This window comes from Mustela nigripes, chromosome 3, assembly GCF_022355385.1.
Source record: "Mustela nigripes isolate SB6536 chromosome 3, MUSNIG.SB6536, whole genome shotgun sequence".
NCBI lineage: Eukaryota > Metazoa > Chordata > Mammalia > Carnivora > Mustelidae > Mustela > Mustela nigripes.
This window is the reverse complement of record NC_081559.1, coordinates 167,998,022-168,011,229: the sequence shown is the minus strand read 5'-3', so window position 1 is coordinate 168,011,229 and position 13,208 is coordinate 167,998,022. Positions and strand designations below refer to the sequence as shown.

The window sequence follows — 13,208 nt, the reverse complement described above, 5'->3', positions numbered from 1 at the left end:
ATATAATGAATTTGCCAAATACAGGTAGAAATATTGTTCACAGTGAGCTGGAGGCCACAAAACCAATAATAAATTACTGAATTCAGTTCAAGTATAAAGGAATTTTCCCTTTTTCCATATGTTTGCAATTTTGTAATACTGGATAGGTATTAAATTCACCATTAAATGGTCAATATAACTTTCAGCCCACATGTTACTATGTCACTGTTTATCTGAAGAAGGCATTCACTAAACAAATAAGCTGTTAAAATCTAATGTTAAATGATGGGAATAGAAATTTCAATTATACAACTTTCATGCCTTAGAGAAACTCAAGCCTCTTCTCTTAACCATGCTTCCCATTGAAGTTTTTAAGAGAAAAGTCTCTTATAGAATTGGATCAAAGTTTGGCTGCTTCCAGATTTAAAGAACACACTCCACCTTAGATTAAAGTAGGATGGAAAAAGAAGTCCATCCCACTTGAGCATACGCCCGAGATAACCAGTTGTTTTCCCTTTCGGAAAAGGAATTACTGTCAGAAAATGAGAAGAAAGTTGCGTTAGGAGTCCAAGTGGGTTTTGAAGGGGAGTGGGGCAGCGACTGAAGACGAGCATTCGGAGACCCAGGTCTGCAGAGAGAACGAAATATAAAGTGGCACGTAGAAAACTCAGATTTTTTTTTATGGATCTTTCACAGCCCTTTACTGCACAGAGTTGTTGTAACCTTTACGGAACACTTAATAAAAGGCCTTACAGGCCCTGTATTTCCTGGCTGCAGGGAAGCTTCAGAAGGCGACTATCCCGCCTCCTCTTCGCGGCCCGACAGCCACACGAAATGCGCGACAGCCCTCCCGCCTTACAATGGAAGCTGCCCCGGGCCACCGTACGGGCGCAGAGGTACATAAGTCAGTCAGTCTATCGATGAGCACCGGCGGTGGGGAACACCGCAGACTCCAGTCGGAGGCTGGGCCAAGGAAGGGGTCAGCCTCACCCTCCAGCTTGGCCACCACCTCGGCGCGGCCCGTCCAGAGAGAGCTCCAGCGCCTACGACAGACGGGAGAATCCACGTCTCCACGGGCAGCAGATACTGCCGAACCGCTTCCCAGGGCTTTTGGTCTTTCCACGCCCGCCCGGCCCGCAGTTACCTTCCCAAGTGACATCGTAAAGCTCTGAGACCTTCGCCATCTTCTCCGAACCTGGAGGCAGGGAAATGAGAGGGCGGGGAGACACCGTCACGTGACCCACGACCGGGTGGCGGCGAATTACGACGCCACCTCTCATTGGTCGAGAAAGCGGAGGGGGTGGGAATCGCTGCGCACGTGCACAGGGCGCTGCGGTGGGGGCTGTTGGGGAAAGGGGCGGGGCGAGCTGGGGAAAGGGGCGGGGCGAGCTGGGTGGACAGCGGCGTTCGGGGACTCTAAGGACGCGGTGGCTTAGCGCTGGGAGGTGGAGCCGGCGTGCTTTGAGGTGACTTTTACAGGGTTTTTTTAAAGCAAATGTTTCCTTTTTCCTCGGTTTTTCTTCTTTTTCTATACAGGCGTATTCATTCTCTTCCCACCTCTTTATTAACACTTTGTTTTCTTCGTGCACTGCCGCAACGTAACGTTCTGCTCCAACCCTTTATTTGCCCCCAGCTTTCCTCCTTCCTTAACGGGGTTTGCTCTCTGTTTTCTTTTGATGTTCGTCTAAACTGAAACACTCCAAAAACTTTTATAAAAGCTCTTTGAGGAGCTAAGCGGGATTCTGTCTTTGCACATGATGTTTGTGTGGCCGAGGTCGTCTTAATGTTCCCAGGAGTGTCTTCTTGCCACCTGGATCGCTAGATCTAGAGTCTGCCGCTGTGCATTTGAAAACTCCTAAGACCAGCCAATATGTAACTCCTTATAAATAAATGAATGAATGAAATACGGAATAAATGTACAACTGGGACCGTCCCAGCCCCTGCGCTTCTCTCCTCCTCCGGAACGTCACGGGGGGAGCCTCCTTTCCCACCAAGCTCATTGCTTTCAGGAACCATTAGACTTAATCTACTAGCCCTAGGGAGAAATGTCTGGAGTAGAAGAAAAGAAATTTAACTTCATACTTATATATTTGGTATTTAAAACCAAGGAAACATAAAATTGTAAAGGGAGAATATGTAAAGTGAGGAAAGTTGGCTAAAAATCCTTACATCACACTCTGTATAGTTAAAGGACACTGAAGAAGAGGCCGTCAGAATAGAAGGGAAAAAAGAGAGATGTATCCCACAAACCAAGGGAGTAGAACTAAAAGAAAAAAAAAAAAAAGGAAATATCAATAACATCTGCCAGAAGTTACATAAGGATAGGAAAGACTATTGAACTTACAAAGTTGAAGTAGGTTCTGAATGAGCTCCATTTCTCTCCAAACTTAACAGACCTTGTAGAGTCTCTTCGTTCAAAAAATTAAAAACTCTTCACTCAGAAATTCACATATCCCAATGCTTCAGTAAAACAGTAGAATAAGCAAGAACTCTATCAGATGGATTTGAATCCAGGCACCAGTATTTAGTAGCTGGTTGACTTTTCAGAATGTCTGTCTCTGAGCGTCAGAGTTGGTCATACATAAAAAGAAACTAGTTATATTCTTATATATATAAAAAAAAATTCCTCCGAGTTGTTATTGAGATTAAGAGAGACAGTGCATGATGCTCCCATGGAGGTACCAGTCCTTTGGCTGTAAATACCAATTATATGCCGATGACTCCCAAATTCTCCCCTGAGGCCCAGTTCTGGTTTCTTGACGTATTCACTTAGATAGTTAATACGCATCTCTAAGTTAACATATCCCAAACAGAACTCTGGATTCTCCCCCCAAATTTGACCTTCCCCACTGCAATTGATGAAACTATCCACCTACTTGCACAAACTAAAATTCTAGGAAGTATTGTTGATTGCACACCTCCTGTATGTGGTCTGTCAGCATATTCTGTACTGCACTTCCTAAATTTTCCCCCAAATCTATTTGTATCTCCACGGCTACTACTTCAGTCTAAGCCACAACCATCTCTCACCTGACTGTAATAGCCTCTTAACCCTGTTAGTTTCATTCTTGCTGTGTAAAATCTATTTTCTATACAGCAGCCCCACTGTCTTAAAAAAAAAAAAAAATCAGACTACAGAATTCCTTTGGCTGTGGCTTTCACATGACTCCCCTAGGCAATAAATATATATTCAAAACACTTTACCACAGTTAACAGGGCTCTACTCAGCGTGACTCTCTCCGACATCTCTTACCTCATCGACCATTCTTTCCTCACTAGATCCCAGCCATTCTGGCCTACTTCCTATTCCTCAAACATTCCAAACTCCTATCTGCCTTGGGTGGCACTTGCCCCTTACTCCCTTTCCTGAAACGTTCCTTTCCATTATCTTTAAGTGGCTGTCTTCTTTTTGTCTTTTATATCTCAATTTTATTTAAAACTACTATCTACTTATAGGGAGGCCTTTCCAATAACAAGTGGATCCTAGTTAATGCCTTTTACATCATTATTACACTTATCAGTTTGATTTTTTTTTGTTTACTTATTTTCTGTATTTTTCATTGAGAGTATGGACTTTGTCATTTTAACCTTGGAACAGCCAACCTAGAAAAACACCTGGCATACAGTAGATGTTGAATGTGTGAATTAAAATTAGATATTCAAAAAATTAGTGAATTAGAATTAGATACTCAAAAAACAACAACTTGTGTTAGTGATTATTAGGATAATATTTCATAGTAGTGTACATTTGAACTCTACGCCTTGGTTGTGGGTAGGATATTCTCTTTTTTATAGCTAATGTTTTCCTAAAAATTGTAAACATAGTGAGTTTGGGATCATACCAATTCATTTTACCTTTCCCAGCCCCTTAACACAGTATTGGCATATGATCTGTGACATACATGTAGAAATTAATAATTGTACTAAATTGTTTATGCCTAACATTTTGTTGAATTTTTTGAGGGGGTGAAGCCCAACAAGGTGCCTTTTCAATACTTAAAATGGATATTATCAGTTATAACTAATTAAGGGAGTAAATATTCTCTAGTCATTTCAACTAAATATCCTTGTAACTAGCTGCTAGTGTCTTTCAGGCAGTAAACCATATGACAGTATGTTAAAGGAAGTCATTTTCAGAATTTCTGAGATGGAAACTAGAATGATTTCATTTTTGACTTAGAAGGTATTTATGAATCATTAAAACTATATTTTTCAAACTTTTTATTTTGCCTGTAACCCATATGAAGGAATATATTTTACATCACACAGTATGCACACGTATGTAAAAAACTGAAAAAAAAAAAACCCTAGGCTTACCATGTGTTTATCCTCTATATTCTCTATTCAAATTGATTCAATTTCTTTTTTTTTATAAAAACACTAACTGCAATCCATTAACGGGGTAATGCCCATACTGTGAAAATCTAATGGACTTTGTATATGTTTCCCAGTCTGAGGACCTTAAGTAAATGGTTTGTTCGAGTTCTTGCCACTAGTAGGTAACAAAGATGGAAAATACATACACAGGACATAAGCTGTTCAAGTCATAGATAAAAGATAAGATATTTACAGAAAAATATATTTAAGGGAAAGTTTTTTTGCCAATAGTAATCTCTGAAGTGGGGAAAGTGACTGTGTGTTTACATATTGTAACACTACAGTTGTCTAATAAAACTTGCCCTCCTCAGGCCAGGAAAAAACTGGTATGTCACTGACAAAACTTCTTTATTCTTCTTTAACATTTTATAATGTAATTATAAATGTAAATAAAGAAAGAAATGTCTTCTATAGATAAAACAATAACCTGAGAACATAAACATCAATCATACTTTCTATAAATCTTCTTTTATAGAAAATTTTCAAAATTTTATCTCTCACCCTCTTACTACTTTGAAAAAGAAGTTTTCATTATAGTGTGTTAAAAATATTTAATCCACATTGGGGAGGGTATGGGACGGGGAGTGCTGTGAGATGTGTAAGCCTGATGATTCACAGACCTGTACCCCTGGGGCAAATAATACATTATATGTTAATAAAAAACATTAATCCAGTTTCTCTTATTGAATACTGCCCAGTATTGGTGACAAATATCAAGAAATTATCTAAGTAGCCAAATATTAGATTATGCCATGTTAGATGTCATGGGAAATAACTATCTCATTTAATGAACTCAGTAAAACAATGAAAAAAGCATATGAATGTGGTCTATGACATACTTTTTTTTTAATGTGACACTATCTTGTTATTTTCAGGGTTTTTTTGCTGTGTTTGAATAGTTTGAATGATAATACATCAGAATGAACAGGAATCAGAAAGGAATAACTTTGAATGAGCCTACATTATCTTTAAGGTGGGATGAGCTTTATTTATCAAGCCATATTGGTCTTTGAAGCCCTGTGGAGTGCTTCTCTTTTATGGTCAAAGTTTACTTACTTCAGTTAATATCTTCAGACATTATAAAAGACTAAAGCAACTTTTTAGATGTAATAAACCTTATGACATTTATAAAATAGACATCATTTAACAAGACAACATAATACCATTTGAATTGATTTTGCAATATCCAGCATCGTCATCATTATTTAGAACCTGCTGTTTGCTTTGTTCTGTCTTAATCATACTGAATTAAAATATTCAGTAGCACAGTTTATAACCTTTGTTTACTGTGACAATTATCCATGAGAGTAAATTGGTCTCACTACAAGTCTCATATAAAATTTACTATAGCTTTTAAGTCATGTTATTGTTTCTAATTAATGAATCATAGCCTTTGTATTTAAGGGAAAATATTACTTATTTCATCTTCATTCCATGTCAACAGATTTTCACTGTGACACATTCACATTTGGAAGGAAGTTTTCCTTAGAGTTTTATTTACCAAAAGCCAGATTAACACGGAGTTGTTTTAGGAACCTTCCTGAACACTTTTTATTACATTTCTAAAAGATTATGTAATTTAATATGTCCCACCCTCCAAACACAAGAGCCTGTACCCCCTTTGCTGGCACAACTGTAGCATTTAGGCACTTCTAGTATTTCCAACTTTACCATCATTTTCAATATATGTTGTAAAATGTGCCAGCAGTTCATTTCACATCCAATTATATTATTTTAGAAAGCAAAGGAGAGTCTCTGGGAAACATATCCAGTGAGATCACTTTGGTCCTTTCACAGTAGAATTCACAAACTGATAATTACCCCTCTGTGCCATAGTTTTAACAGTGAAAAGGAAAGTACATCCAGAAGGAGTACACCCAGAATTTCTCCCACATGAGCAATAAATTAGAGCTGTTTCTTTTTAAGATTTATAACCATACTTAAAAGTACACTTTTTCAAATGATATTTAATTTCCCCAAAGTGCATATTCTGTTCTCATACACATATACATCTTTGCATATGTAGCAGTCCTTGTGCAAAAATGTATTTTTGTAAATAATCCTTTTTGTGTACCAAACACCCAGGAGTCTCTGTGAGCTATTATAGTGACCTGATGGTTTCTGGAGCCTATCTAGATAGACTCCATTTTCTGCAATGGAACTATAACTGAATTCTTTACTTGAAAAATGTTCAAAAAAGTATTCACAATAAATAAATTTCATTATGGGTAAGCTCACACAAAAATATACTGAATATTGGGGCACTTGGGTGGCTCAGTCACTTAAGCATCTGCCTTCACCTTAGACTGTGATCTCTGGGGCCTGGGATAGAGCCCTACAACCAGCCCTGAGTAGGACTCCCTGCTCCATAAAATTTCCTGGCAGGGAGTCTGTTTCTCCCTCTCCCTCTGTCCAACCCCAACCCCGTTCATGTTCTCTCTCTCTCACTCATTCAAAAAATGAATAGAATCTTTAAAAATATATATACTGAATATTAACTTACACATTTTTTTCTAAGTACATGCTATTCTGTTACAAATATAATTTTCATTTTTCTACAAACTCTCTTCTATGGTGGCTTAAGTTGTTCATTCAGACCTGCAGTTCTGATGTATCTTACCCTGCCCATCAGGCCACAAGTTCATTTCCTTTACTCGCCTTCTTTTTCTTTCTACGGTCATGCTGACCACTCTTGGCTAGAACTCACTGACATGCCAATAGCAACACTGGACACAAAGTCTTTTCAGGTCATATCTTTCAGGTCATAAATTATGCTTTTTTGAACATAGGAAGGCTTACTAAGTCAACCCTATGGATTTGTTTGGGAAAAAGACTGGTTTCCCAGCAGAATTCCACTAAGAAAACTGCCTACCCAGTTTACCAACCTCATCCATCTTTATCTCACACCTGCAGAAAGACCACAATCTCAATTTTTTTTTAGCATATGTAACAATTTTTTAAAATTGTAGTTAAAATTCTTTTACTTTAAGATGTAATTTATTTGAGAGAGAGGGCATAAGCAGGATAAGGGGCAGAGGGAGAAGCAGACTCCCCACTGAGGAGGGATCCCAATGCAGGGCTCAGTCCCTAGACCCTGAGATCATGACCTGAGCCAAAGGCAGACGCTTAACCAGCTGAGTCACCCAGGCAGCTCTAACATTATTTTTTTAAATAAAGTATAATTAATATATTGTTGTATTAGTTTCAGGTGTACAATACAATGATTCACCAATTCTGTACACTATGCAGTGCTCCTCATAAGCAGTGTATTCTTAATCCCCTTTCTCTATTTCACCCATCCCCCTACCCACCTCCTCTTTGGTAGTCACCCATTTGTTTATTCTCCATATTTAAGCGTCTATCTTTTTCTTTGTTTCCTTTTTCCTTTGTTTCTTAGATTCCACGTATAAGTGAGTCACATGGCATCTATGTTGTTGTGAATGGCAAGATCTCGCTTTTTATGGCTTAGTAATATTCCATTGTACATATACACCACATCTTCTTTATCCATTTGTCTATGGGTGGACACTTGGGTTTCTTCCATACTTTGGCTATTGTAAAATAATGCTGCAGCAAACATAGGGCTGCAACTATATTTTTGAATTAGTGTCTTCTCTGTCTTGGGGATAAATATCCAGTAGTGGAATTACTGCATTATATGGTAATTATATAATATTTTTGAGGAATCTCCATACTGTTTTCTACAGTGCCTACACCAATTACATTCCCACCAGCAATGTACAAGAGTTCCTTTTTCTTCACATCCTTGCCAACTTTTTTTATTTCTTGTCTTTTTGGGTTTAACCATTCTAACAGGTGCAAGGTCTCATCATGGTTCTTTATCTTAAAACTGAGAGTTAAGGAACAATGGAAGTGTGCTACCAAAGCTGCCACTCAGTTCAGATTACTGCCACCTCACTAGAAGTTTTCTGAGCGATATAGTATTTTAACTTCCTTCTGCCATTGCAGATTCTTTTTCATCTTTTAATAATGAGCTTGAGCATTTCTGTGGGTGGGATGGGAACCAAAACAGTCGGCGGGGGGGAAATGATTTCAATTGATGCAGTTTTTCTAGCAATAGCAAAATTATGGAATATTAAAAATAACCTCAATCTCATCTTGAGAAAAGTCAGACAAACCCAGACTGAGAGCCATTCTATGAGAATAACTGACAGGTACTTATCAGAGAGTGACAGTGACGTTGTATATTGCTCTTCTAAGCTTTTAGACAAATGCTTACTCTTAGATGCCCCTGGACAGATTGTAGTGTCATATATGTAGTGGAATTAAGTGTACAGACTTAACAATTATGAAATAGTCCCTAAAGTCACTTGTATTAATTATAAACTGTACATACCATGTATGTAGGTATGAGTTTCATTACATTCCAAGGTAACAGCAATGGAGTATTTGCCAACATACATGTACATTGCTCCCTTCTGAGGAACTTGCTGTGTTTTAACCCGAGGTTGCTCAATCTAGCTGTGTAATTAACCAATTTGAGCAAGTTATTTTAACTTCATTAAATCCTTGTTTCCTTATATGTCAAATGAACATATTAATACTTGCTGATTATAACAAGGATTACAAGTAATAAACACAGAATTTCTCTCATAGAGTCTGGCATGTGGTATAATAATACTCAGTATTAAATACAGTTATTGAGTACTTACTGTGTACTTGGCACTTTACAAATTGCACTTTGTAGATTACTTCAAACAACCACCCCACTTTGCAGATGAAGGAACAGTTCAGAAAGGTTGAATAACTTCCCCAAACACACTATGATATACTCCTTTAGGGTAGGATCTTAGTAAAAAAAAAAAAAAAAAAAAAAAATAGCTTTGTCATTTTGGTATCCTGGGAAGGGAAAGCTTGAATGGGGAAAGCTTTCAGACCATGATGCATATTTGATGCTTTGAAAGAAAAGAGAGTATGAAGCTGGATTGGACAGAAAGCACCTCATGCTATGATTTAGATCTGGGAAAGTATTAGCCAATTCAATGAGAAAAGCTCCTGAGCAAAGATTACCTTTTAGAGGAGTCCTACACTGGGTAGAAGTGGCACGCGCTAGGATCCCCACATGTTCAGTCATAGTGCGGGGGCTTCCTGGAAGAGCGTGGCCCCAGCTCAGAAGCTGAGATGAATTTTGAAGCCTTTAAGAGCTGGAAGCTGTCAGCCACCTTTTACTCCTTGCAGTTGAATAGCAAGTTCGTTCTTGAAGGGAGATTCTAAAGATGCACCTCCCTATCTGCCACAGTAGCGTTGTTATTATTATTCCATTCTGGGTGTAATCTTCCATTTTTGTTGAGAAGTAGATCTGAAATACTAGTTAGACTGCGAAGCTATTTAACACAGCTATTAGGCATATGGAAATTTTATTTCAGCTTCCCAGAATGTCTTCTTCTAGTATATGATTAATAGCTCAGCAGTGGTTGCTTTATACTGAAGAAAAGACATGGTAGATTATAGATAACCCACAGAGACTTGAAAATTTGCTTATTTTTTTATGAGACACTAATCAGGAATTATTCTTTTCTTGGGAAGGGAATTAATGCTACTACCATTGATAAATTACCTAGGATTTCATATTTTTTTCTTTTTGCAGTCAGATTCCAAGTATATAGAAGTAATTTAGAATTTTTAAACATCTTTCCAAGAATAACAGTTAACTCTGAAAAATGGCAGCATTTCTAAAATTCTGTAACTCAAGATTTCCACGAAGTACTAGAAAATTCCAAAGATACTATGCTCACAATGTCCCATGACAATTCACTGGATAGCTGCCATACTATCATTGATGAATGCTTGTTAATAAACTTATTCAAGGCCAAATTTTGTTAACACTTTCCTCAAAAAAAAAAAAAAAAAAAAAAACAGAAGAATGATTACAAGTCTGAAGTATGAGTGGTGCATAAATCCAAAGGCCTTCATTGTCAACCTGTACTTCTCCCTACCGAATGCCAAGGCAGTCCTAATTAACATTTGCTGTGGTACATATATGCCCTTCTAGAAAGGATATTACAGGTGCTCCATATCCTGGGCTGCCAGAATGAGTGATGTAATGAAAGCAGTAGCTAATGGGAGATGACAGAGGGCTTCCCAGACTCCTTGAATAGCAAAGTTCTTGAAGGATTGTACCTTTTAAAGAAAGAATTAAAGCAACAGAAGAGTATTGGTGAACAAAACTTTGGTAGTAATTTTCAGGGAACAACTAGTTACATAGGACACAGAAGCTATGAATCTCAATGCATAAATTCAGGGGTGCAAAACCAAAATTTGCATTTTTAGAAAACTCCATTTCTAATTGAGTTATCTTGAAGACATCTTAATCTCAGGTTGGAATTTGCCCTTGTTTTGCTGCCTTCTTCTTTTTCAAGGCTACTCTGACTTGTGTGAAAGTGATATTTAGAACCGTCTAGAGAGCACGCCCTCTATCATCTCTCCCACATTGAATAGGGGTGACCTGTGTTATCAACAAGATATTTCAGAAATGATGAAGTGCAACTTTTGAGGCTGTCATGAGAGATAATGTGCCTTCTGCCTTGCTCTCTCTTAGATCACTCATTCTGAGGAAGAAAGCTCCCATGTCAGGAAGACAATCATGCAGTTTTGCAGAGATCCACGTAGTGAGGAACTGAGGTGTCCTGCAACTTGCAAGCCGTGTGAGTGGCACATCTGAGATTGGTCCTCCATCCCCAGTCAAGACTTGAGGCCCAGCTGACATTGTGACTTCAGACCAATGATATATGTTTAGCCAGAACAGCTCAACTAAGCTGTTGCTAAATTCCTGCCCCACAGAAACCGTGTGAGATAACAAATGTTTATTATTGCTTTAAGCTGCCAGTTTTTGGAATGAAGTGTTATACAATAATAGATAACTAAGACACTAATCAGAAAGGATGCAGACACTGGTTTACTGCTTATGCAGCATCCTGGAGCCTTCTCTGCTATCCCAGGCATTGTTCTTTAGTTGGCGGGGGGTGGGGGGGGGGTGGGGAGGTGATTCTGGGTAAACGGCTATTTATCAGTGAATGCAAAGTACTTTGATAACTTATCACCCAGTACAGCCATACCAATTTTGTATCACTCATGCTTATGTAGTCTCAAGACGTTGGGAAGCCCACCTGGCCCCCCAGTTAGCACTGCAGCCCTTCTGTCTCTCCACAAACGCCTCCAGGTCCTGTGGCTCTCCTAACTACTTCTGGATCACATGGGAATTTGAGGTGCCCTCCTTCGGCATACCCTCCAATCTTTTATTTGTTCTGAGTGCTCTCATCTCCGTGACACCCTGACTAGACAATAAGGCTTCTCTCCCTGGGAGCCTCTAAACTTGAATTTTATAGCTCCTCTTGAGGCTCATCTTCCTTATCACTCCTGCCTCCATTCCCCAACCCCATGAAAGCAATATTTCAGTCTCAAGAGAAGTACCCATACACTTCAGCGCTTGATTCCCCAAGCATTGTCTTGGGATTTTTCCAGAGGCAGCTACGTATATCCTCTCTGATGAGTTTTGAAAACCAAAACCAGAGGGATGAGGTTCCTGACTTCCCAGTTTTCTCCCCTCACTCTCTCCCTGAGACAGTAATTCAGGGTCTGGAGGAGGCGGAGGCAAGTTTCACTCTCAGAGAGACAGACAGAGAAAGAGAATATCACTTCTTAACCTAAAAATGTATCCCACTGTCCCATCTCTAGAGAAATAAGTGTCTGCCCGCTAAGAGCTGTTATATTGGCTGGGATGTGATTATTTCATCAAAGATCAACAGATTGTAATTAATAGATCTTTGCTCTGATTCTATGATCATAAAGTAACTCTTTGGTTTGCTTTTCCAAGTACCTAGATACCTTGAAAAAGGTATTTTCCTCACAAAGCCAACATCATATACTTCATATTTTTTATTTCTTTGCTAGAGAGATCTTTGCCTGACTTCCCACAATCGGTGTTAGGTGTCCTGCTCATATGTTCCAGTATTCCTTCTCTCTAAAAGCACTTTTCCCACTGTGTTATAATCATTACATATCATCATTTGTGTCTATCACTAGACTCCAAGCTCCATTCAACATCTGTGTGTCAGAGACTCAATAATTATTTGTGGAAAGGCAGAAGCTCCATTAGATCAATGCTAACTGAATTGGGGCTTTATGACCCAGTAAAACTTCCAGGAAAAAGGAAAAAGGTAAAGGAGCCAATTTAAGTTGCCAACTTTTTGTTTTGCTAAGTGAGGACATTAAAAGTAATAACTACAATTTAGCTTCATATAATTTCATCTTAAAATTGCTATGTTAACACCAAAAGAGTTATGGGATTCAATGAGAACAGTCCCTAAAAAGGAGTAAATTTAACTTCTTTACCAGAGACCAGTGACAGCTTCTACCTGAATTGGACCACATGGCAGACACATTTGAGAACTGCTAAAAACTTCTTAAATCCCTTCATTCTCTCAGATAATTTGAAATGGTAATGCACCTATTTTCAAAATGGGAAATCCTAGATTTTTTTTTTTTTAAGAAATACTCCCAAGTAGCTAACACTTGGTTTCTTATTTTTATTATCTGTGTCTTTAACAGAAAAAAAAAAAAAGTCACTGAATATCTTGGCACGTGATTCACAGCTGGGACTTACTATCCTCTTCAAAATTTTTTCCTCTTTCCCAGTAAAGCCCTGAATGAGTGAACATATTAGAATGTAAGAACTACTGTAATTTTGTTTGTCTTTAAAATGTATTTGGGGTAATGTTGTTCCAGTCTGATCTAAGAAGAAAAATAAAATTATAGTTGAAGTATTGCATTTCTGGCAAATGTAATTTCTGGCAAATTTATGTTGCCTATAGCTCTTGTCTCATAAATTCAAC

General features: G+C 38.3%; 1 protein-coding gene and 1 long non-coding RNA gene across 3 annotated transcripts in view; one reads left to right on the top strand and one right to left on the bottom strand.

Annotated features, from left to right (window-relative positions):
- EMC2 (ER membrane protein complex subunit 2) overlaps window positions 1–1,209 on the bottom strand; it is a 47,070-nt gene extending 45,861 nt beyond the window's left edge. For both annotated transcript variants that reach the window (XM_059395049.1, XM_059395048.1), the window contains exon 1: window positions 1,124–1,209. In XM_059395049.1, the coding sequence (XP_059251032.1) occupies window positions 1,124–1,163 (40 nt within the window). In that variant the 5' untranslated portion in view covers window positions 1,164–1,209. The remainder of the gene's footprint in view (window positions 1–1,123) is intronic.
- Window positions 1,210–1,388: 179 nt separating this feature from the next.
- LOC132013238 (uncharacterized) lies at window positions 1,389–11,306 on the top strand. Its single transcript, XR_009402937.1, has 3 exons — window positions 1,389–1,445; window positions 5,232–5,329; window positions 10,916–11,306. It is a non-coding gene; the product is annotated as an uncharacterized LOC132013238 (long non-coding RNA).
- Window positions 11,307–13,208: the final 1,902 nt, after the last annotated feature.